The 27,110-nt window shown below is 44.0% G+C and overlaps 1 protein-coding gene across 1 annotated transcript in view; it reads left to right on the forward strand.

Annotated features, from left to right (window-relative positions):
* The first annotated feature begins 559 nt into the window (after nt 1-559).
* Nucleotides 560-27,110, forward strand: part of snupn (snurportin 1) — a 37,244-nt gene continuing 10,693 nt past the window's right edge. Inside the window, 4 exon segments of the mRNA NM_001140305.1 lie at nt 560-594; nt 17,661-17,831; nt 25,514-25,697; nt 26,003-26,107. Coding sequence (NP_001133777.1) covers nt 17,674-17,831; nt 25,514-25,697; nt 26,003-26,107 — 447 coding nt within the window. The 5' untranslated portion in view covers nt 560-594; nt 17,661-17,673.

Below are 27,110 nucleotides of genomic sequence, written 5' to 3' on the forward strand. Positions count from 1 at the left end.
CACTGTTCTTATTAATCCCTTGGCTTATGCTTTACTGATCGACAATTCCATCTCAACATCAGGATGTTTAAGAGCCTGCTTGGCAATAATATCAATTTCCTCATTCCCCGCTACTCCCACATGAGCTGGTATGCAGAGGGAACATCACAAATTCTCCATCTGTTTCACCATATACAAACACTGCAAAACCTCATACAATACATCCTGTCTGCTCTGAGACACACATGAATTTAAACTCATCAGTGCTGCACTGGAGTCAGAGCAGATGACTGCCCTGGCTGGCCTCAACCTCCTCCACCCACTCTGCAGCCAATAGTATGACCAACAACTCCATTGTGTGAACAGATAAATGATCCGTTGCTTTTTTCGTCACTGCCACCTTAAACTCAGGAACACTGTCACTGGTCTACACTCCAGTCCAGTTGGTGGCGGTAATGCACCTTAATGCGGTTGCCAACGGCCATATAAAACTCCCCAAAGAAGAAATGCCCTGGAACAATACCCGACTCCGGGAAGTATTTTGCTTGTCCAACAAAAAATCTGCTGGTAGGAGAAACGTGACATCTCAGCCCGCCTGCCTCGTTCTTTGTCAAGGTAGTTTAAAATCTGGCTAGCTAGTTAACCACTTAGCTAGTCGGTTTATTTATTCTAACAACAGATCGCACAAATGTGAAGAGTTTAAATGCAAGGCAACCAGCCAGCTAAAAGTATTTAAATGAATGCTGCGGTGGATGTAGCTAGCTGCTAATGCGTATCCATTTGGTCCAGCTTGCTGTTTCTTGTCAAGTGTATACAATGTGACAGACTGACACCCTCTCAGTTGTTACATTTTACATCACCCAGTCGTCGCGCAGTAAATTGTGACATGCAGTGAGCAACGTTACAGAGCATAGAAGTAACGTTGGAAACAAACGTATCCAGGACATAAATTATTCCCATGGCAGCCCCAGGCCTGCGTCCCGGTTCCTACGTCTAGCTATCTCAGCCACAAAGTCAAAATTGGCTATATCGTAATGGAAACAAATAACTTTTGGGCCTTTAATTCAAGTTTAGGGTTAGTCATAAAGTTAACATTGTGGTTAAGGTTAGGTTTAACATCAGATTTTAAGAAGATAAATTGTAGAAATATGCAGGGTTTATTAATGGGTGAGCGCAGTGGCGTCAGTTCTGCTAAACCAGAGGAACCTTAGTTCTCTTAAGGTTCCTGTTTTTCGGGTAGGCAAATTCTCAAAGAAAAATCTCTGAATGCAGAGCAATGTGTGATCTTAGCTTATTTTTGCATTTGCTTGTCTGCATTATTCTCCAGGGAAGGAACAGTGGTATAAAAATAAGTGGCAATAGTTGTGGAACAGGGAGAGTAAGGGAAGACATCTGTATAACTTCCAGGAAAAGGTGGGGGCAGGAAGGTCCTCAGGCCAAGAGAGAAGGGAGGAGAGGAAAGTCATACAAGGCTAAATAGTACATTGAAAGTGGTGGGGAAACGTCTGATTGGGCTCCAGAGTGGCACAGTGGTCTAAGGCACTGCATCTCAGTGCAAGAGCGTCACTATAGTACCTGGTTCAAATTTTGCTAGATCCAGTGCATGCTTCTATTCTTCATCTCCATAATTAACCAAAACAAGACCGCTTCTAGTCACCTTGATTGAATCCACCTTTCCCACTGCTCTCGTCACAGTCCTCGATAGTACAAATGTACCTCCCAAATGAACCTCCTTGTCCAAAAAAACGCAGTCCAACTGAAAAGGCTTTATTGGAACGATCTGTGTCTAACACTATAACTAATTTCGTCCCATTCTTCGATTTCTCCATTTTCCTTTCATTGTCACACTTCACTTGCCACACTTTCAGATTCAAGCAACATTTCCATGGATGTTGCCATTTTGGTGCAAGAGGTGTCACTACAGTCCCTGGTTCAGATCCAGGCTGTATCACATCCGGCCGTGATTGGGAGTCCCATAGGGTGGTGCGCAATTGGCTCAGCGTTGGCCGGGGTAGGCCGTCATTGTAAATAAGAATTTGTTCTTAACTGACTTGCCAAGTTAAATGAAGGTTAAACACACACACCACACTGACCAAAAAGTTATTTTGTTGGCATTTACATATGTCCCCATTACCAGTCAAACATAATCAAAACCTATTTCTTTCACTTACTTGCTGTGCTGTTTCGTTGTTCAGTCGTTTCCTTCTCAACCAGGATTTCTATGGAACGCAGTTTGGGTCTTTGCGTGTCAAAAAATACACTATTTAACACTATTTGATGTGTCATGACACTATTTGACGTGTCAAATGACACTATTTGACCAATCAGGACCTGAATATGACTGCACGTCACATAATTTAACACGTTCATTCATTTTTTACTTAGTTATTACACATTGATTACACCATCACTCGTATTTCATATGTCACAAAGATTCATCGATATGTAAGCTATGATGCTGGGAAAGTTGTCTCACGCACCTACATTGCTGGTCATAAAAAAAAGCTAGCTAGCTCATGGATGCAAACAATGTTCTTCCCCAAAAACATAGCAAAACGACATCTGTTTCAGTAGCTATATAGTTAGCTAGCTAACTATATAGCTAGGTGTCATCTAAAATAACCCTAATTTATAAGATAGTTCTTAATTGATTAATGGTGGTCGGACACATCTGTGTGAAGCTAGCCACAATAGTGGACTTTGTGGTTATCCTTCAAAATAAAAGTATGGCATAATTTTATACTATTTGTATTCATTTGCATCACTGTCAATGACATACTTTTATTTTGAAGGCAAACCGCAAATTCCACGATTGTGCCTAATCCTTATTGTGGCAAGCTTCACAACACACAACCCGGTCCTGTCGAGACTCACTAGCCAGATTAAGCTAGCTGGCTGCTTATAACGTTAGCTTTGGGCAACAGGGTTAAGTAGCTGGTTAGCTATTTATTTTCATGAACTGAAGTTCAATTTCAATAGGCGAACAACAAGTGGCAAGCTAGCTAATACTTACAAGTATTCCTAAATCATTGCGAAGAGTAATGAAAATGACTGCAGTTTTTACTGGTCGTTGTTTTCAGGCTGGTTGTATTGGTGCTAGCTAGGGAGCAAGCTAAAGCTAGCTACCCCAGAAGTTGCGGTCAAACAAATGATGCTTTATTACCAACACGGTATTGTAAACACATCGTTCGTGGCTGGTGTTTGCTTGTTTGCTGACTTTTTTGTACAGCTTTGTCAGTGGTACTGTATCGTTTTTGACACGCAAAGACCTAAACGGCGCTCCATAGTATGTATGTCATGAAGCTAATAGCAGTGACGCTATAACTGTGTAACTCCGGTAAGGTAACATCGGAAAAATAGCGCACTTGGTAGTGTTAACCGGTGCTCGACCAGTCGGCGGAAGCCAACGTCACCCACGACAGAGAACGGTTGATTGTCAAGGGCAATTAATTCCATTATCTTGGCTTTAATGGATTTCACCTTTGAGTTGTCTCACTGAAATTTTGTTAATCTTTCAAATGATTGCTTGACTTAGTTAGATTTAAGTCATTTAGCAGACGCTCTTATCCAGAGCGACTTACAAATTGGTGCATTCACCTTATGATATCCAGTGGAACAACCACTTTACAATAGTGCATCTAAATCTTTTAAGGCGGGGGGGGTTAGAAGGATTACTTTATCCTATCCCAGGTATTCCTCGGTGTCTCCGGAAGGTGGTGATTGACACCGCTGTCCTGGCGTCGTGAGGGAGCTTGTTCCACCATTGGGGTGCCAGAGCAGCGAACAGTTTTGACTGGGCTGAGCGGGAACTGTGCTTCCTCAGAGGTAGGGAGGCGAGCAGGCCAGAGGAGGATGAACGCAGTGCCCTTGTTTGGGTGTAGGGCCTGATCAGAGCCTGAAGGTACGGAGGTGCCGTTCCCCTCACAGCTCCGTAGGCAAGCACCATGGTCTTGTAGCGGATGCGAGCTTCAACTGGAAGCCAGTGGAGAGAGCGGAGGAGCGGGGTGACGTGAGAGAACTTGGGAAGGTTGAACACCAGACGGGCTGCGGCGTTCTGGATGAGTTGTAGGGGTTTAATGGCACAGGCAGGGAGCCCAGCCAACAGCGAGTTGCAGTAATCCAGACGGGAGATGACAAGTGCCTGGATTAGGACCTGCGCCGCTTCCTGTGTGAGGCAGGGTCGTACTCTGCGAATGTTGTAGAGCATGAACCCACAGGATCGGGTCACCGCCTTGATGTTAGTGGAGAACGACAGGGTGTTGTCCAGGGTCACGCCAAGGTTCTTAGCACTCTGGGAGGAGGACACAAGAGAGTTGTCAACCGTGATGGCGAGATCATGGAACGGGCAGTCCTTCCCCGGGAGGAAGAGCAGCTCCGTCTTGCCGAGGTTCAGCTTGAGGTGGTGATCCGTCATCCACACTGATATGTCTGCCAGACATGCAGAGATGCGATTCGCCACCTGGTTATCAGAAGGGGGAAAGGAGAAGATTAATTGTGTGTCGTCTGCATAGCAATGATAGGAGAGACCATGTGAGGATATGACAGAGCCAAGTGACTTGGTGTATAGCGAGAATAGGAGAGGGCCTAGAACAGAGCCCTGGGGGACACCAGTGGTGAGAGCACGTGGTGCGGAGACAGATTCTCGCCACGCCACCTGGTAGGAGCGACCTGTCAGGTAGAACGCAATCCAAGCGTGGGCCGCGCCGGAGATGCCCAACTTGGAGAGGGTGGAGAGGAGGATCGGATGGTTCACAGTATCAAAGGCAGCAGATGGGTCTAGAAGGATGAGAGCAGAGGAGAGAGCCTCCGTGACACAGAGAAGAGCAGTCTCAGTTGAATGACCAGTCTTGAAACCTGACTGATTTGGATCAAGAAGGTCATTCTGAGAGAGATAGCAGGAGAGCTGGCCAAGGACGGCACGTTCAAGAGTTTTGGAGAGAAAAGAAAGAAGGGATACTGGTCTGTAGTTGTTGACATCGGAGGGATCGAGTGTAGGTTTTTTCAGAAGGGGTGCAACTCTCGCTCTCTTGAAGACGGAAGGGACGTAGCCAGCGGTCAAGGATGAGTTGATGAGCGAGGTGAGGTAAGGGAGAAGGTCTCCGGAAATGGTCTGGAGGGTCAAGTGGGCAGGTTGTTGGGCGGCCGGCCGTCACAAGACGCAAGATTTCATCTGGAGAGAGAGGGGAGAAAGAGGTCAAAGCACAGGGTAGGGCAGTGTGAGCAGGACCAGCAGTGTCATTTGACTTAGCAAACGAGGATCGGATGTCGTCAACCTTCTTTTCAAAATAGTTGACGAAGTCATCCGCAGAGAGGGAGGAGGGGGAGGAGGATTCAGGAGGGAGGAGAAGGTGGCAAAGAGCTTCCTAGGGTTGGAGGCAGATGCTTGGAATTTAGACTGGTAGAAAGTGGCTTTAGCAGCAGAGACAGAAGAGGAAAATGTAGAGAGGAGGGAGTGAAAGGATGCCAGGTCCGCAGGGAGGCTAGTTTTCCTCCATTTCCGCTCGGCTGCCCGGAGCCCTGTTCTGTGAGCTCGCAGTGAGTCGTCGAGCCACGGATCAGGAGGGGAGGACCGAGCCGGCCTGGAGGATAGGGGACAGAGAAAATCAAAGGATGCAGAAAGGGAGGAGAGGAGGGTTGAGGAGGCAGAATCAGGAGATAGGTTGGAGAAGGTTTGAGCAGAGGGAAGAGATGATAGGATGGAAGAGGAGAGAGTAGCGGGAGAAAGAGAGCGAAGGTTGGGACGGCGCAATACCATCCGAGTAGGGGCAGAGTGAGAAGTGTTGGATGAGAGGGAAAAGGATACAAGGTGGTGGTCGGAGACTTGGAGGGGAGTTGCGATGAGATTAGTGGAAGAACAGCATCTAGTAAAGATGAGGTCAAGCGTATTGCCTGCCTTGTGAGTAGGGGGGAGGTGAGAGGGTGAGGTCAAAAGAGGAGAGGAGTGGAAAGAAGGAGGCAGAGAGGAATGAGTCAAAGGTAGACGTGGGGAGGTTAGTCACCCAGAACTGTGAGAGGTGAGCCATCCTCAGGAAAGGAACTTATCAAGGCGTCAAGCTCATTGATGAACTCTCCAAGGGAACCTGGAGGGCGATAAATGATAAGGATGTTAAGCTTGAAAGGGCTGGTAACTGTGACAGCATGGAATTCAAAGGAGGAGATAGACAGATGGGTCATGGGAGAAAGAGAGAATGTCCACTTGGGAGAGATGAGGATTCCAGTGCCACCACCCTGCTGGCCAGATGCTCTCGGGGTATGCGAGAACACGTGGGCAGACGAGGAGAGAGCAGTAGGAGTAGCAGTGTTATCTGTGGTAATCCATGTTTCCGTCAGTGCCAGGAAGTCTAGGGACTGGAGGGTAGCATAGGCTGAGATGAACTCAGCCTTGTTGGCCGCAGACCGGCAGTTCCAGAGGCTGCTGGAGACCTGGAACTCCACGTGGGTCGTGCGCGCTTTGACCACCAGGTTAGAGTGGCAGCGGCCATGCGGTGTGAAGTGTTTGTATGGCCTGTGCAGAGGGGAGAGAACAGGGATAGACAGACACATAGTTGACAAGCTACAGAAGAGGCTACGCTAATGCAAAGGAGATTGGAATGACAAGTGGACTACACGTCTCGAATGTTCAGAAAGTTAAGCTTACGTTGCAAAATCTTATTGACAAATGACGAAAATGATACAGTACTGCTGGCTGGTGAAGTAGGCTAGCTAGCAGTGGCTGCGTTGTTGACTTTGTTTGAACGTGTAGCTGGCTAGGTAACCTCGATAGTTTCAGTACTACACCTTATCATGATACAAAAGCAACTATGTAGCTAGCTAACATAGCACTAATCAAGACGTTCCTTTGTAATGTATTTAGTTTCTACAATGCTGCTCGTCGGTAATAGTTGGCTAGGTTTGGAAAAATGGCGTCGCGGGGGACGAAAATAGCTGGCTAGCTAACCTCGATAATTACTCTAAACTACACAATTATCAAGCTATGACAAAGACAACTATGTAGCTAGCTAACACTGCACTAGTCAAATCGTTCCGTTGTAATGTATTAGTTTCTACAGCGCTGCTAGTCGGTAACGGTTGGCTAGCTAGCAGTGGGTTTGATGATGACTAGGTGTGTTGACTAAGTCTGGAGTCTGGACAACGGCGTCGCGGCGCAGCTGGCTAGCTAACCTCGATAATTACTCTAAACTACACAATTATCTTAGATACAAAGACAGCAAAGACAACTATGTAGCTAGCTAACACTACACTAATCAAGTCGTTCCGTTGTAATGTTGTAATGTAATAGTTTCTACAGTGCTGCTAGTCGGTAGAAGTTGGCTAGCTAGCAGTGTTGACTACGTTAGGAGGACGAAAATAGCTGGCTAGCTAACCTCGGTAATTACTCTAATTACTCTAAACTACACAATTATCTTTGATACAAAGACGGCTATGTAGCTAGCTAAGAAAAATTGCTCAGATCAAACAAATCAAACCAATGTAATGTACTGAAATGTAATATTACCTGTGGAGCGAAGCGAAGTGCGACTACTCGATCCACACAGCAGACATTGTGGGCTAGGTTAGGAGTGCTGTGTGTCATGTGGCGTCATGAGTCATGTACCTACATTATATAGGTATGCACGTCAGCTTTGACTTCTGGTTTGCACATCGGCGTTAAACTAGACATGTAACAACACATCCGCCACACTGATCCTCAGGGGTGCGTGCTCAGTCCTCCCCTGTACTTCCTGTTTGCTCATGACTGCATGGCCAGGCATGACACAAACACCATCATCAAGTTTGTCGTGACACAACAGTGGTAGGCCTGATCACAGGCAACGATGAGACAGCTTATAGGGAGGATGTCAGATACCTGGCCGTGTAGTGCCAGGACAACAACCTCTCCCTCAACGTGATCAAGACAAAGGCGATGATTATGGACTACAGGAAAAGGAGGACCAAGCATGTCCCCCTTCACATTGATGGGGCTGTAGTGGAGTAGGTTGAGAGCTTCAAGTTCCTTGGTGTCCACATCACCAACAAACGATCATGGTCCAAACATACCAAGACAGTCGTGAAGAGAGCACGACAAATCCTATTTCCCCTCAGGAGACTGAAAAGATTTGGCATGGGTCCTCAGATCCTCAAAAGGCTCTACAGCTGCACCATTGAGAGCATCCTGACTGATTGCATCACTGCCTGGTATGGCACTGCTCGGCCTCCGACCGCAAGGCACAACAGTGGGTAGTGCGTATGGCACAGCACATCACTGTGGCCCATCTTCCTGCCATCCAGGACCTCTATACCAGGCGGTGTCAAAGGAAGGCCCTAAAAATGGTCAAAGACTCCAGCCACCCTAGTCATAGACTGTTATCTCTGCTGCCGCACGGCAAGCAGTATTGGAGTGACAAGTCTTGGTCCAGAAGGCTTCTTAACAGCTTCTACCCCCCCAAGTCATAAGACTCCTGAACAGCTAATCAAATGGCTACCCAGACCCCTCTTTTACGCGGCTGCTACTCTGTGTATTATCTATACATAGTCATTTTAACTCTACCAACATGTACATATTACCGCAATTAACTAACCGGTGCCCCCGTACATTGACTCTGTACTGGTACCCCCTGTATATAGCCCCGCTATTGTTATTTTACTGCTGCTGTATTATTTACTTTTATTTTTAGAATAAAGAAGTGTTAAGGGCTTGTAAGTAAGCATTTCACTGTAAGCAACCTGCTGTATTCGGCGCATGTGGCAAATAAAGTTTGATTTGATAAAGGCACAGCACACCAACATCAAAACCTCATCCCAACTGTAAATAATGGTGGAGGGAGCCTCATGGTTTGGGGCTGCTTTGCTGCCTCAAGGCCTGGACAGCTTTCTATCAGATGGGAAAATGAATTCCGAAGTTTATCAAGACATTTGCAAGAGAACGTAAGGCTATCTGTCTGCCAATTGAAGCCCAACAGAAGTTAAGTGATGCATCAGCACAATGACCCAAAACACAGTAAATCAACAACAGAATGACTTAGACAGAATAAAAAAAACGAGATCTGGAGTGGCCCAGTCAGAGTCCTGAACCTCAACCCAATTGAGACGCTGTGGCATGACCTCGAGCGATTCACACCAGACATCCCAAGAATATTGCTGAACTGAAACTGTTTTGCAAAGAGGAATAGTCCAAAATTCCTCCTGACCGTTTTGCAGGTCTGATGCGCAACTACAGAAAACGTTTGGTTGAGGTTATTGCTGCCAAAGGAGGGTCAACCAGTTATTAAATCCAAGGGTTCACATACTTTTCCCACCCTGCACTGTAAATGTTTACCTTGTGTGTTCAATAAAGACATACATTGTTTATTAGTTTAAGCAGACTTTTTGTCTATTGTTGTGACTTCTTTGCAGAAGTCCAGGTAATTCCAAAGGGTTCACATTTGAGGGAGGTCTGTCGAATGCTCAGTCTGCTATGCTTGCATCTGTTCGCCCAACGACCTTGGTAAAGATTCAGCATGCTCAACCAATAACTGCTGATGACACTATGCCGATTAGCTTGGATAGCCTCTCTGACTTTAAATCTCATATGGGGCTTGGGCTGTTGCACTTAAATATGTGGAGTATTATTTTAAAAACCTTTATATGATAGACATTTGGGTTTGAGATACTAACCCTGACATTGGTCTCTCTGAAACGTGGTTAAATGAATTTATTTCAGATTATGCCATTTAACTAAATGGTTAGAACATCTTTAGGTGCGACAGGTAAAGAAAGGTGGTGGAGTGGCGATTCATTCATGTTACATTTCATTTTGTGGTGACTCAATCTCTTAAAGCTGAAATATGTAACTTTTTGGGCGAATCAACCAAATTCACATAGAAATGTTATAGATCTGTCATTCTCATTGAAAGCGAGTTTAAGAAGCGCTAGATCTGTTCTGTGTGCACCATTTCTATGCTTACCGTTCTTAAGTTTTGTGTTTGCGTCTTTTACTTTCAGTTTTGTACGCCAGCTTCAACCAGCTGAAAATACAATATTTTGGTTATGGGAAAATATATTTCAGAGGTTTAATGGTACAATGATTATCTACACCCCTTAAACTCAACTCCGGACCTTTTAAGACAGTTCCACTTCATTGTTCCCCTCTAATCAGGGACTGCTTTAAACCTGGGACACCATGTGTGTGCAATTAGTTATTAGGTAGAACAGAAAACCAGCAGGCTCCGGACCGTGGGGTAAGAGATGAGTACCGCTGCTCTACACTGTAGTTGCTTGTTTTGTCACAAACTAAAATTAGGTGAACTATTAGAATTTTAGCAACCAGGAAATGGCTGAGCGATTTCTGCATAGTGCATATTTTTTATATTTCTATTACAAAGCAATTTGAGCGTTTGTTTACTGAAAGTACATGTATTTGTTGCGGGTCTATCCCTCCTGCCATGGTGGATGAAGTTTAGAACTTTATCTGATTTACTAGTCCCTTTAATGGTTTCTTAACTGGTCATTCTGAGTGATTTTAAAATATTGATTAGTTATCCCCAGCCTCAGATCATTTAAAGAGTATCTGTATTGATTTGAACTTAAAAGGATACTTCAGGATTTTGGCAATTAAGCCCTTTGTCTACTTCCCGAGAGTCGGATGGACTTGTGGATACTATTTGCATGTCTCTGTGTCCAGTATGAAGGAAGCTAGAGGTAGTTTTGAGAGCCAATGCTAACTAGCGTTATCAGAATTAAAAACAATGTTTTAAAAAAAATCAATTATAGTAGGAGCAAGCTAGGCTAGTCCGCGCGCAAGATTAGAGTAGGCCTAATAAAAAATATTTCCGGAAGAAGCCTTTGACTCTCCTGAACTGCCACCGTAGCCCTATACAGCACAGCTATTGCTAAGGAAGCACACAAAGTTTTGGATTAGAAAGAGCAGAGCAGGCCGGGGCTCAGGCTTAGAATATCCATTATGTATTTATTGGAGTTATTGACCTCACAATAAGCTAGATTTGAGTAACTTACATTGTGGTGCTGAAACTTGAAGCAGCAGCCACGGCACAATCAATTGGAAATTGACAGCTCATGGTGCTGAAAGTAGCCAAAGTCGAGTAGGCATAATTCATTTCAACCATCTATATTTTAATTAGACTTAACTAACAACAAGGGCTTTGTGTTGGAGCTTATTTTTCTCCCTATTTAAGAAATAAGAGGTAGGCCTACTTGTTTGACAGACAAAATTAAGCTATAGGGTGCTATAGACAAGATGATGCCGACAGACATGGCAGCTCTGATTCTAGCTCTTTGCAGTGTGTGTGTGTGTGTGTGTGTGTATATATATATATATATACACACAGACTATATATATATTAATTATACACTGCTCAAAAAAATAAAGGGAACACTAAAATAACACATCCTAGATCTGAATGAATGAAATAATCATATTAAATACTTTTTTCTTTACATAGTTGAATGTGCTGACAAGAAAATCACACAAAAATAATCAATGGAAATCCAATTTATCAACCCATGGAGGTCTGGATTTGGAGTCACACTCAAAATTAAAGTGGAAAACCCCACTACAGGCTGATCCAACTTTGATGTAATGTCCTTAAAACAAGTCAAAATGAGGCTCAGTAGTGTGTGTGGCCTCCACGTGCCTGTATGACCTCCCTAAAACGCCTGGGCATGCTCCTGATGAGGTGGCGGATGGTCTCCTGAGGGATCTCCTCCCAGACCTGGACTAAAGCATCCGCCAACTCCTGGACAGTCTGTGGTGCAACGTGGCGTTGGTGGATGGAGCGAAACATGATGTCCCAGATGTGCTCAATTGGATTCAGGTCTGGGGAATGGGCGGGCCAGTCCATAGCATCAATGCCTTCCTCTTGCAGGAACTGCTGACACACTCCAGCCACATGAGGTCTAGCATTGTCTTGCATTAGGAGGAACCCAGGGCCAACCGCACCAGCATATGGTCTCACAAGGGGTCTGAGGATCTCATCTCTGTCCCTAATGGCAGTCAGGCTAACTCTGGCGAGCACATGGAGGGCTGTGCGGCCCCCTCAAAGAAATGCCACCCCACACCATGACTGACCCACCGCCAAACCAGTCATGCTGGAGGATGTTGCAGGCAGCAGAACGTTCTCCACGGCGTCTCCAGACTGTCACGTCTGTCACATGTGCTCAGTGTGAACCTGCTTTCATCTGTGAAGAGCACAGGGCGCCATTGGTGATTTTGCCAATCTTGGTGTTCTCTGGCAAATGCCAAACGTCCTGCACGGTGTTGGGCTGTAAGCACAACCCCCACCTGTGGACGTCAGGCCCTCATACCACCCTCATGGAGTCTGTTTCTGACCGTTTGAGCAGACACATGCACATTTGTGGCCTGCTGGAGGTCATTTTGCAGGGCTCTGGCAGTGCTCCTCCTGCTCCTCCTTGCACAAAGGCGGAGGTAGCGGTCCTGCTGCTGGGTTGTTGCCCTCCTACGGCCTCCTCCACGTCTCCTGATGTACTGGTCTGTCTCCTGGTAGCGCCTCCATGCTCTGGACACTACGCTGACAGACACAGCAAACCTTCTTGCCACAGCTCGCATTGATGTGCCATCCTGGATGAGCTGCACTACCTGAGCCACTTGTGTGGGTTGTAGACTCCGTCTCATGCTACCACTAGAGTGAAAGCACCGCCAGCATTCAAAAGTGACCAAAACATCAGCCAGGAAGCATAGGAACTGAGAAGTGGTCTGTGGTTACCACCTGCAGAACCACTCCTTTATTGGGGGTGTCTTGCTAATTGCCTATAATTTCCACCTGTTGTCTATTCCATTTGCACAACAGCATGTGAAATTTATTGTCAATCAGTGTTGCTTCCTAAGTGGACAGTTTGATTTCACAGAAGTGTGATTGACTTGGAGTTACATTGTGTTGTGTAAGTGTTCCCTTTATTTTTTTGAGCAGTGTGTATATATATATATATATATATATGTATGTATATGTGTGTTATTTCTTACATTATTAGCCCAGAATGTTTTTAGTGTTATTACATACAGCTGGAAATTACTTTTGGGATGTCAGAGCGGCGGTAACTCACCAGCATTACGACCAGAAATACGACTTTCCCGAATTGGATCCTTTGTTCTTACCCCCCAGGGCAATTGAACTTATCCTAGAGGTTGCTCCAAGACGCTGCCGCCGGAGAAGAGGTATTCGGAATGGAATTCTAGTCCGACTCAGGAAGTGTGCTCACCGTCCACCGCTTCCTAGTATATGACTCGCTAATGTTCAGTCTCTGGACAATAATGTAGACGAGCTCAGGGCGAGGATCTCCTTCCAGAGAGACATCAGGGACTGTAACATACTCTGTTTCACAGAATCATGACTCCCTCCGGATATACTGTCCCCGTCCATACAGCCATCTGGGTTCTCAGTACATTGCGCAGACAGGAATAAAGAACTCAGTATATACATGATTAATTACTCATGGTGTGATTGTGATAACACACAGAAACTCAAGTCCTTTTGTTCACCCGACCTAGAATATCTCAATCAAATGCCGACTGTAGTACCTCCCAAAAGAATTCTCTTCAGTTATAGTCACAGCCGTGTATATTCCCCCTCAAGCCGATACCACAACGGCCCTCAAGCTACACTGGACTTAGTGCATACTGGAAACCACATCCTGAGGCCACATTTATTGTAGTTGGGGATTTTAACAAAGCAAGTTTGAGGAAAACCCCAGCAAAGTTCTATTAACACATTGACTGTAGTACTTGCGCTGCTAAAACGCTTGATTACTGCTACTCCCCCTTCCGTGATGTCTACAAGGCCCTCCCTACGGCAAATCAGATCACGACTCCATTTTGCTCTTCCCTTCCTATTGGCAGAAACTCAAACAGGAAGTACCCGTGCTAAGGTCTACTCAACGCTGGTCTGACCAATTGGAATCCATGCTCCAAGATTGTTTTGATCACGTGGACTGGTATATGTTCCGGGTAGCCTCCTAAGAATAACATTGACGTATACTATGTAAGGCAATCAATCAAACAAGCAAAGCGTCAGTATAGAGACAAAGTGGAGTCACAATTCAACGGCTCAGACACGAGACATGTGGCAGGGTCTACAGATAATCACAGATTACAAAGGGAAATCCAGCCACGTCACAGACATTTAAGCGAGTTAACCCTCGCAAGGCTGCCAGCCCAGACGGCATCCCTAGCCGCATCCTCAGAGCATGTGCAGACCAGCTGGCTGGAGTGTTTATGGACATATTCAATCTCTCCCTATCCCAGTCTGCTGTCCCCACATGCTTCAAGATGTCCACCATTGTTCCTGTACCCAAGAAAGCAAATGTAACAGACCTCAATGACTATCGCTCCGTAGCACTCACTTCTGTCATCATGAAGTGCTTTGAGAGGCTAGTTAAGAATCTTATCACCTCTAACTTACCTGACACCCTAGATCCACTTCAATTTGCATACTGCCCCAATAGCGCCACAGAATGCAATCACCATTGCACTGCACACTGCTCTATCCCATCTGGACAAGAGGAATACCTATGTAAGAATGCTATTCATTAACTATAGCTCAGCCTTCAGCACCATAGTACCCTCCAAGCTTATCATTAAGCTTGGGTCTGAACCCAGCCCTGTGCAATTGGGTCCTGGACTTCCTGGCGGGCCACCCCTGGTGGTGAAGGTAGGAAACAACACATCCACTTCACTGATCCTCAACACGGGCCCCACAAGGGTGCCTGCTCAGCCGCCTCCTGTACTCCCTGTTCACCCATGATTGTGTGGCAACGCAGGCCTCCAACTCAATCATCAAGTTTGCAGACGACACAACGGTAGTAGGCCTGATTACCAACAATGATGAGACAGCCTACAGGGAGGAGGTGAGAGTCCTGGTGGAGTGGTGCCAGGAAAATAACCTCTCACTCAATGTCAACAAAACGAAAGAGCTGATCTTGAACTTCAGGAAACAGCAGAGGGAGCACGCCCCTATCCACATCGGCGGGACTGCAGTTGAGAAGCTTCAAGTTCCTCGACGTACACATCACTGACAATCTGAAATGGTCTACCCACACAGACATGGTGGTGAAGACACAACAGCGCCTCTTCAACATCAGAGGGCTGAAGAAATTGGCTTTGCCCCGAAGACCCTCACAAACTTCTACAGATGCACAATTGAGCGTGCTGTCGGGCTGTATCACCGCCTGGTGCGGCAACTGCACAGCCCACAACCGCAGGGCTCTCCGGGGGGGTGCGGTCTGCCCAACGCATCACCGGGGGCAGACGTCACATGAAGGCCATAAAGAGCAAGGACCTCAACCACCCGAGCCTCTTTCTGTTCACCCCACTACCATCCAGAAGGCGAGGTCAGTACAGGTGCATCAAAGCTGGGACCGAGAGACTGGAAAAACAGCTTCTATCTCAAGGCCATTTGACTGTTAAATGGTCATCACTAGCCAGTTACCACCCGGTTACTCAACCCTCTACCTTAGAGGCTGCTGCCATATATACATAGACATAGAATCACTGGTCACTTTAATAATGTTTACGTACTGCTTTACTCATTTCATATGTATATACTGTATTCTATTCTACTGTATTTTAGTCAATGCCACTCCAACATTGCTCGTCCTAATATTTTATATATTTCTTAATTCCATTCTTTTACTTTATATTTGTGTGAATTGTTAGATACTACTACATTGTTGGAGCTAGGAACACAAGTATGTGTATGTGACCAATGAAATTTGATTTGATATCCATAGATTTGTCGGTCAATTCCTCCACCCACCCTGCACTCTTTCAATAGCCTACCTCCATGTCAGTGAAGGGCTGTTAAGTAAAACCTTGAATTGAGGGGGTATGAGAGGGTATGCCATGGATTATTCTTTAAATTCTTCAAGCTTTGTTAAGTTGGTTGTTGATCATTGCTAGACAGCCATTTTCAAGTCTTTGTCATAGATTTTCAAGCAGATTTAAGTCAAAACATTAACGAGGCAACTCGTTCAATGTCATCTTGGTAAGCAACTCCAGTGTGTTTTACGTTATAGTCCGGCTGAAAGGTGAATTTGTCTCCCAGTGTCTGTTGGAAAGCAGACTGAAAACGGTGTTCTCATAGGATTTTGCATGTGCTTAGCTCTGTTCCGTTTACTTTTTACCCCAAAAGAACTCCCTAATCCTTGCCGATGACAAGCATAGCCATGATGCAGCCACAACCATGCTTGGAAATATGAAGACGTGTACTCAGTGTTGTGTTGTATTTGCCCCAAACATAACATTAATTTCTTTGCCACCGTTTTTGCAGGTTTTTACTTTTGTGCCTAAGCAGGATGCATGTTTTGGAATATTTTTATTCTGTTCAGGCTTCTTTCTTTTCACTCTCATTTAGGTTAGTATTGTGGAGTAACTACAATGTTGATCCATCCTCAGTTTTCTCCTGTAAAAGCCATTAAACTCTAACTGTTTTAAAATTACTATGGTGAAATCCTTGAGCGGTTTCCTTCCTCTCCGGCAACTGAATTAGGAAGGGCACCTGTATCTTTGTAGTGACTGGGTGTATTGATACAGCATCCAAAGTGTAATTAATAACTTCACCATGCTCAAAGGGATATTCAATGTCTGCTTGTTTGTTCAAGCATGGTGGTGGCATATTCAACTCAGAACATTGGACACCACGTTCAGCCAAGGGTTTGCAACATCCTAAATTGTCAGAAAATAGGAAAATGGTGTTTCATGAAGAAAGTACTCATATTTGTCCTGTTTTTTTCCCACCTTGCCATTAAAGCTAGTTAAGGAGGGAAATGATTTAGGCCTAACTACTTATAAAAAGTGTGCTTCTGATGAAGGGCTACAAAATAAAGTAAATAGCCCTATTAGACTGAAAGATATAAGGTCATTTCGTCAAACTTGTGAGGCTCTCCATGCTCATTAGTTTCTCATTCAACACATTTGCTGCTACTCACTCAATTCTGTTTTAAGTCTCCCTTCCTTAGACCACTGCGCCACTCAGCAGCCCAAGGCACACAATTGGCCCAGCGTCGTCCGGGTTAGGCCGGTGTAGGCCGTCATTGTAAATAAGAATTTGTTCTTAACTGAATTGCCTAGTTATATAAAGGTTACATTTTAATTTAAATGTTTTTAAATAAAAAAAACTTTTAGATTCCCTGCGACCAACCATAAATGTTTCTTTGGCCAAATATTCCCAGATTTTCCTAAAACAGCCACATGTAGTCTCATTTCTGCATAGTCAAATTTTTCTCATGGCAAAAGAGTAGGCTCAGTGCGCATTAATTGCTCGTTCGGTGCAGCAGACTGCAGGGGTGTAGTGTTGCCAGGGCGTCCTATCAGCCACAATGTGTTTCATTGACCTCTTTACTGCATCTATCCTTGTTGTAAGGTTCCAAACGTTGCACCCCCAATGACTTCATATAGCATATAATTGATTGACTTCCACAGAGAGCTTGTATTAGATGTGCAAATAGCTTGTGATGGGAAGAGGTACATGACACATGCCAAATTGCCTGGGGTGGTGACACTATATGCACTATAGCAAATTAGCTAACGATTTTGGCATATTGATCAGTCAACTTGCATTATCATCCAGTTTTGAGTTTGGTAGCTCTGTTGTCAGCTCCATATTGTGCTCTAGTAGAAGTGGCTCCTTGATATATCAAGGGTCAGCTGAGCTCACCATACACCTCCTAACTCATGCCTTTGTGTGTATTTCCAGGCTCACCACCACCATGGATGACCTCACCCAAGCTCTCTCGGCCAACTTCGCCGTCTCGAAGGAGGCCAACAGCACAGCGGCCCCCCACCCACGGATGGCCCAGTACAAGACCAAGTTCAGCGTTTTGGAGCAAAGCGAGCGACGGCGGCGCTTTCTAGATCTGCAGAAAACGTTAGTTCCCTAACCAATTACAGGCCAAGTCCATACACAACTTGGCCTACTAGCCCCTAACCCCTAGGAACTTCATATGGTTGTGGGCAGCTCCATCCTGCCCTCTAATAGGCTATGTGGTTTTCAACAGATGGCTTATTGCTAGCTGCTAATGAATATATCTGACTGAAGCTGACTGTAGCTGTAAGCCTGTATCCATATCAGACTCATTACAAAAGGTCAGACAGTTCAAAGGTAATTTATATCTGGACGAGTCGGCAAAGGTAGCCCTTACCTGGACACTGATGAGCTTCTAAATTGGAATGCAGTGGCTGTACAGTAACATGCTATACATGACATCAGAGCTCAGTCTCTTCTTCACAAATCTGTATGAGTTTTGACTGACAGCTGTTCTTGTAGTGTGCGGTGCTCAAATTCAGAAGTTGACCCCATCCCTCCAGCTAATTGGGCAACTTTTGCAAATGTTTTGTTTACGGATGCACCGATATATTTTTGGTTGATACCGATATCTGATATTTTCCTTGCCAAATAAAACGATACCGATAACCAATTAATTTTTTTTTAATAATAATAATAATTTACCTGCCTTTTAAGCATTCTAGTTCAGTTAAATAGTTGAAACACACACACACACACACACACAGACCAAAAAGTAGTTTTGTTGGCATTTACAAATGTCCCCATTAGCAGTAAAACATAATCATATTTATTTCACTTACTTGCTGTGCTGTTTCGTTGTTCATTTGATCAGTCTCAACCAGGATTTCATTATACATGTCAAGCAGTGAAGTTTCAGCTCTGTCTGTCCGTGGCGCCTCTTCCTCGGTGCGCACTGTCACTGTGTCCGTTTCCATCTTGTCCAGCTGTGTGTAACATTTCACGTAAACCCTGTTTCTTGTCTGCATCAAAGTAGCAGTCTTTGTACCTAGCATCGAGCATGGTGGCGAGGCTCAGAGTGAATGCCACGAATCGCTTGTTCACAGTCTCTAGTAGAGTACTTTTCTAAGTTAACCCCACGGTCTGTTGGCAGTTTTGTTGAGCAGGCATTTCAATGCCATTACAGAGGGTATCACGTTTGCTGCAGACACAGTTGAGTTTATTTCTCGAGTCAGTTGTTCAAATGGAGCTAGGAGTGTTCATGTTTTCAAGTTTCAAACATGTTCTCAAATGCAATTGAAATGGCATCAGCGGTATGAGAACCAGCACATTCTTGAGCATGCAATCCGGCTTTCCTCAGTACGAAATCCTCGTCGGACCACTGTGCTGTCAGACTCCGCATGCTCATGGGGCTGACATGGCAGGTCCAAATGTCAGCCTTGAAGCTAATAGCAGTGATGCCCATAGCAAGAAGTACATGGATGTGAGTGTCAACAAATACTGTGTAACTCCGGTAGGGCAACATCTGAAAAATAGTGCCTACTTGGTAGTGTGTACCAGTGCTCGACCAGTCGGCGAAAGCAAACATCATCCACGACAGAGAACGGTTGATTGTCAAGGGCAATAAATTCCATTATCTTGGCATTAATGGATTTCGCCTTCGAGTTGTCTCGCTGAAATGTCCTTACTCTTTCAAATGACTGTTCGACTTGTTGACTACTCGATCCACACAGCAGACATTGTGGGCTAGGTGAGGAATGCTGTGTTGCACGTGTAGCGCTATTTTTTTCATGGCGTCATTACTTAATCTACCTACGTTATATAGGTATGAACGTCAGCTTTGACATCGGTTTTACACATCGCCGTTAAACTAGACATCAGGCCGATGTTGGCATTTTTAGCTTATATCGGCTGATTCCGATAGGCTTACCGATTTTTGTATATCGTGCATCCCTAATTTTGTTGTCTGGGTGAGGGAAATGCTGTAAATGATGTTTGATGTACAGTTACAAGATGACATAGCGTTATACCCTGGGTTGTCCTGAACATAATGGTTGTATTGTGAAGAATTTGTTTTTAATGACCATGCATCTAAATGCACTCATGACTCCATTCTATGCATACCACAATTACGATTTACTTCTCTGAATTGCTTAGTGGAAGCCTAACACTGTAAGATCGTATTTCATAATTTAGCTAGTAATGTTGGCAATAGAACAAGCGTTCAAATGATGCACACCTGACCCAAATTGATATATGCAGAACCAGTCAAAAGTTTGGACACAGCTACTCATTCCAGGTTTTTTCTTTTGTTTTGACTATTTTCTACATTGTAGAATAATAGTGAAGACATCAAAACTATGAAATGACACATGGAATCATGTAGTAACCAAAAAAGTTAAAAAATCTAAATACATTTTATTTTTGAGAGTCTTCAAAGTAGCCACCCTTTGCCTTGATGACAGCTTTTGCACACTCTACGCATTCTCTCAGCCAGCTTCATGAGGTAGTCACCTGGAATGTATTTCAATTAACAGGTGTGCCTTGTTAAAAGTTCATTTCTTTCCTTAATGCGTTTGAGCAAATCAGCTGTGTTGTGACAAGGTAGGAGTGGTATACAGAAGCTATGTGGTAAAAGTCCATAGTTAAATAAATATATATTATTTCACCTTTATTTAACCAGGTAGGCCAGTTGAGAACAAGTTCTCATTTACAACTGCGACCTGGCCAAGATAATGCAAAGCAGTGCGACAAAAACAAGAACAGAGTTGCACATAAACAAACGTACAGTCAATAACACAATAGAAAAATCTGTATACAGTGTGTGCAAATGAAGTAAGGAGGTAAGGCAATAAATAGGCCAATATTGGCAAACTAATTAGAATTTAGCAAGTAACACTGGAGTGATAGATGTGCAGATGAGGATGTGCAAGTAGAAATACTGATGTGCAAAAGAGCAGAAAAACAAAAATGGGGATGAGGTAGGTAGTTGGATGGGCTATTTACACATGGGCTGTGTACAGCTGCAGCGATCGGTAAGCTGCTCTGACAGCTGACGCTTAAAGTTAGTGAGGAGATATATCTCCCTAACTTCAGTGACTTTTTTTTTTCTCAATTCGTTCCAGTCATTGGCAGCAGAGAACTGGAAGAAAGGCGGCCAAAGGTGTTGGTTTTGGGGATGACCAGTGAAATATACCTGCTGGAGCTTGTGCTACGGGTGGGTGTTGCTATGGTGACCAGTGAGCTGAGATAAGGCGGAGCTTTACCTAGCAAAGACTTTTAGATGACCTGGAGCCAGTGGGTTTGGCGACGAATATGTAGCGAGGACCAGCCAACGAGAGCATACAGGTCGCAGTGGTGAAAAGTATTTGGGGCTTTGGTGACAAAACTGATGGCACTGTGATGGACTGCATCCAATTTGCTGAGTAGTGTTGGAGGCTATTTTGTAAATGACATCTCCGAAGTCAAGGATTGGTAGGATAGTCAGTTTTACGAGGGTATGTTTGGCAGCATGAGTGCCATACTATGGCAAGAACAGCTCAAATAAGCAAAGAAAAACAACAGTCCATTACTTTAAGACATAAAGATAAGTCATTTAAGTAAATTTCAAGAACTTTGGAAGTTTCTTCAAGTGCAGTCGCAAAAACCATCAAGCGCTACGATTAAACTGTCTCTCATGAGGACCGCCACAGGAAAAGAAGACTCCGAGTTCTATCTTACAGAGGATAAATTCATTAGCGTTACCAGCCTCTCAAATTTCAGCCCAAATAAATGCTTCACAGAGTTCAAGTAACAGACACATCTCAACATCAACTGTTCAAAGGAGGCTGCATAAATCAGGCTTTCATGGTTGATTTGCTGCAAAGAAACCACTACTAAAGGACACCAATAATAAGAAGAGACTTGCTTGGGCCAAGAAACACGAGCAATGGACATTAGACCGGTGGAAATATGTCCTTTGGTCTGATGAGTTCAAATTTAAACATTTTGGTTCCAACCACTGTGTCTTTGTGAGACGCAGAGTAGGTGAACAGATTATCTTTGCATGTGTGGTTCCCCCCGTGAAGCATGGAGGTGGAGGTGTGATGTTGTAGGGGTGCTTTTCTGGTGACACTGTCTGTGATTTATTTAGAATTCAAGGCACACTTAACCAGTATGGCAACAGCAGCATTCTGCAGTGATACGCCATCCCTTCTGGTTTACGCTTAGGGGGACTAATTTCATTTTCAACAGGACAATAACACAACACACCTCCAGGCTGTTTAAGGGCTATTTGACCAAGAAAGAGTGTGATGAAGTCATGCATCAGATTACCTGTCCTCCACAATCCCCTGACCTCAACCCAATTTGAGATGGTTTGTGTTAGCATCTGAGGTTAACACAGACCCAATAACACAGACCCCAAAGCAAATCGGGGGAGTAATTTATTTGAGCAGGACAAACCATAGGTGCTATGCTGAAGTAGACGTTCAGTTTTCCCTGTCCTTCAGTGTTGGGGCTCGGGGGCAGTATTGAGACATTTTGAAAAAAATATGTGCCCATTTTTAACTGCCTCCTACACCAACTCAGAAGCTAGGATATGCATATTATTAACACATTCGGATAGAAAACACTCTGAATTTTCTAAAACAGTTTGAATGGTGTCTGTAAGTATAACAAAACTCATATTGCAGGCAAAAACCTGTGAAAAATAGATTTAAAAAAATGAATTTTGTGACTGTACTATTTAGTGTCATTGTTTTATAGATACCATAGTGAGAAAGGATTCATTTCGCAACACCTACGGCTTCCACTAGATGTCAACGATCTTTATAAAGTTGTTTGAAGCGTCTATGATAAACAGAGAGCAAATTAGAATCCAAGGAAGTTGACATGTCATCACTTCATTTTTTTGCGCCTGCGCATAAATCTGAGAAACGTGAGTTTTGTCTTCATTGTTTATCTCGACATAGGATAGGTTGTGTGAAAATATTACTGATGTTTAACGTTAAAAATGGACCAAAAGATTAATGCTAAACAACATTTGACATGTTTGAACGAACATAAATAGATTATTTACTAGGTCTTTTTAGCTTTTCGGCGTGATTTTACAGTCCCCCACCACGTTTTGTGGGAGCATAATGAACGCTAAGTACTTGGTGTTATTTGGACATAAATTATGAACTTTGTCAAAAGAAACCACATTTGTTCCGGACCTGGGATGCCTTCCGGACCTGGGATGCCTGTCTTCTGATGGAGATAATCAAAGGTAAGGGGGTATTTACAATGTTATTATCGATTTTAGATGATGCTAACTGTATAGCATAGCCTGTTGTTCTTAGCATAGCACCCCGTTTATTGCAAAATGTGATTTCCCAGTAAAGTTATTTTGAGATCTGGCCATTCGGTAGCAATTACGAGATGATAATATATTATTCTTTGAATGACAATATTATAATTTACCAATGTTTTCGAATAGTAATTTTGTTATGTTCACCGGAAGCATTTCAGAGAAGAAAAAATCTGAATTTCACGCTACTGTAAAATGCTGTTTTTGGATATAAATATGAACTTGATGGAACAAAAAATGCATGTATTGTATAACATAATGTCCTAGGAGTGTCATCTGATGGAGATTGACAAAAGTTAGTGCATAATTCAAGCTGGTTTCTGCTTTTGGTGACGCCTGACCTTGAATTGAAAATGGATGTTTGTACTTTTGTGGCTATGTACTGTCCTAACATAATCTAACTTTATGCTTTTGCCGTAAAGCCTCTTTGAAAATCGAACAATGTGGTTAGATTAAGGAGATGTTTATCATTTAAATTGTGTAAAATAGTTGATTGTTTGAGAAATTGAAATTATTAGATTTTTGATGTTTTGAATTTCCAGCCTTGTTAGCAATCCCGGCTCGGGGTTCATTGCTAACCTGTAGCCCCAACAGGTTAAAGCAACTATTTTCAAATATTATTCCAATGTTGGCCTTTTTTAGAGGTACATTTTTTTGTGTATTTCTGGCTCAGTTGACAGACCCATTCATCTATTTCAGTAGGCCCAGTACTCTTACTTGCCTATTAAATCACTGTTATGCACAAAACCTTGAACCATCATTGTGTGTTCTCTCCCAGCTTCATGGTTTGAAAGAGGTGCGTAATTCCAGTCCATATAATAGGCCTACAGTATGCATAGTCGAATCACTGATACAATTCCTGCCTCAAGGCTCGCCCCTTTTTGTTGTGCGCTGTCGGGAGCACCGTTCGGACTGATATAAATTGCTAGTTGGACCATAGGGGGCATTACAATGAGTTGGGTCCAGGGCTGTTGGAACCGAATCTGTTTATATTTATACCTAGCTTAACAAGTCACCCAATTTAATACAGTGCCTTGCAAAAGTATTCAGACACCATGGATTTGTTCAAATTGTATTTAGTTAAAGTGGGATTAAAATGGATTTGCCATTTTTTTTGTTAACAATATACACAAAATACTCTAACGTCAAAGTGGAAGAAATATTCTGTCTCCGATACATACAGCATCTGTAACGTCCCTTAGTCAAATGTTGAATTTCAATCACAGATTCAACTACAAAGACCAGGGAGCTTTTCAAAGCCTCTTTAAAAAAGGGCAGTGATTGGCAACAATAACAAATCAGACACTGACTATCCCTTTAAGCATGGTCTAGTTAATAATTATGCTGTGCATTGTATTAAATCACCCAGATACCTCAAAGATAGTCGTTCTTCTGAACTGAGCTGCAGGACAGGAATGAAACTGCTCAGGGATATTACCATGAGGCCATTGGTGAACTCCATGGCTGTGATGGGTCAGAACTGAAGATGGATCAACAACATTGTAGTGACTCCATAATAATGACTTGAATGACAGAGTGAAAAGAAGACAAAACTAAAAAATATTCCAAAACATGCATCTTGTATGCAACGGCACTAATGTAATACTGGAGAGAAAAAAAACATGGCAAAGGGATACACGTTTTGGCCTAAATACAAAGCCCTATGTTTGGAGCAAATCCAACACAACACATCACTTAGTAACTGCCACCTTATTTTCAAGCTTGGTGGTGCCTGCACTAAGCTAAGGACCCTGGGACTCTGCTACTGGAGCCTGGACTTCCTAACGGGCAGCTCCGAGGTGGTAAGGCTAGGTAACACATCCTCCACACTGATCCTTAACACGGGGGCCCCTCCCATGACTACATGGCTCCAACATCATTAAGTTTGCTGACGACACAACAGTGGTAGGCCTGATCACCGACAACGATGAGACAGCCTATAGGGAGGAGGTCAGAGACGGACAACAACCTCTCCCTCAACGTGAGCAAGACAAAGGACCTGATCGTGGACTACAGGAAAAGGAGGACCGAACTCACCCCCATTCGCATTGACAGGGCTGAAGTGGAGTAGGTTGAGAGCTTCATGTTCCTTGGTGTCCACATCACCAACAAACTATCATGGTCCAAACACACCAAGACAGTCATGAAGAGGGCACGACAATGCCTATTCCTCCTCAGGAGACTGAAAAGTTCCACAGCTGCAACATTTGAGATTGAGGGAGGCAGCAGATTTACGAATCTTTATATTTTTTATTAATTTTATTACCACTTTGACATTAGTGTAGATTTTTGACAAAAAATGACAAATCAATTTTAATCCCATTTTGTAACAAAATAAATTAGAGAAATCCAAGGGGTCTGAATACTTTCGTATGGCACTGTTTGCAATTTGCCAATACCACCGGAGAGAAACAGACATCATTACTAATTACCTTTCCATTTCCCCTTGACTGAATGTGTGCTTTCTTGTCTTTAGGAAAAGGCTGAATTATGTCAACCATGCACGCCGTCTGGCTGATGGGGACTGGACAGGGGCAGATAGTGATGAGGAAGCAGTGGTTGTGGACAGAGAGGAGGAGGAACAGCAGAAGGAGAAGGATGCAGAGGATGATGGGATGGAGATTGAGAGGAAGAAGTTGCCAAAGTACTATGCCAACCAGGTCAGAGCAATATTTCTGACAATGCATTATTTTACCAGAAGAGAGCACATGACTTGCCATGGCAGCATTTTCCTTCTGCCAGTATTTACACATCTCATTTGTTTCTGAAATGTACACATCCCTTCAAATGAACTGGTTAAAGCAGTTAGGCAGGACAGAAACTGTTTTATTACATAGTACTGATTTTATGATTTGAAAAGGTATTTTACAGAAAATTAATTGTGTGCTAAACTCTTTAATTCAGTCAAAATAAATCACTGGAATCCTAGTAATGTAACTGAACTGAGGCTTCTCTTCCTGTCCAGCTCATGCTGTCAGAGTGGCTAGTGGACGTTCCTCAGGAACTGGACACCGATTGGCTCATGGTGGTCTGTCCCGTGGGGAAGCGCTCTCTCATCGTCGCCTCCAAGGTAAGGACCAATCAGTGGTTTCCTTACATGTCACATTTTGTATTTATAATGGATCTCCATTAGCTGCTGCCAAGCCGGCAGAAGCTCCTCTTCCTGGGGTCCAGCAAAATTAAGGCAGTTATACATTCTTTTTTTTTCTCCCCAATTTCGATCTTGTCTCATCACTGCAACTCTCCAACGGAGTGGGGAGGCGAAGGTCGAGTTATGCGTCCTCCGAAACATGACCTGCCAACCCGCTCTTCTTAACACCTGTCCCCTTAACCCGGAAGCCAGCTGCACCAATGTGTCAGAGGAAACACCTTTCAACTGACAACGAGGTCAGCTTGCAGGAGCCCGGCCCACCACAAGGATTCGCTAGAGCGCGATGAGCCAAGTAAAGCCGGCCCCTAACCCGGACGCCGCTGGGCCAATTGTGCGCCGCCCTATGGGTCAACCGATCGCGGCCGGTTGTGATACAGCCCGGGATCAAACCCGGGTCTGTAGTGAAGCCTCTAGCACTGCGAAGCAGTGCCTTAGACCGCTGCACCACTCGTGAAAACATTACAGTACATTCACAACAGATTTCACAACATATTAAGTGTGTGCCGTAAGGGCCGTATTCTACTACCACATATGTACAACACAAAATCCATGTGTACGCGTGTGTATAGTGCGTATGTTATTGTGTGTTTGTATGCATGTGTCTGTGCCTATGTTTGTGTTGCTTCACAGTCCCCGCTGTTCCATAAGGTGTATTTTTGTCTGTTTTTTTTAATCTAATTTTACTGTTTGCGTGAGTTACTTGAGGCTGAATAGAGTTCCATGTAGTCATGGCTCTATGTAGTACTGAGCGCCTCCATAGTCTGTTCTGGACTTGGACTGTGAAGAGACCTCTGGTGGCATGTCTTGTGGAGTATGCATGGGTGTCCGAGCTGTGCGCCAGTAGTTCAAACAGACAGCTCGGTGCATTCAACATGTAAGTACCTCTCACAAAGTAGTGATGAAGTCAGTCTCTCCTCCACTT

Source organism: Salmo salar, chromosome ssa10 (assembly GCF_905237065.1).
Source record: "Salmo salar chromosome ssa10, Ssal_v3.1, whole genome shotgun sequence".
Lineage (NCBI taxonomy): Eukaryota > Metazoa > Chordata > Actinopteri > Salmoniformes > Salmonidae > Salmo > Salmo salar.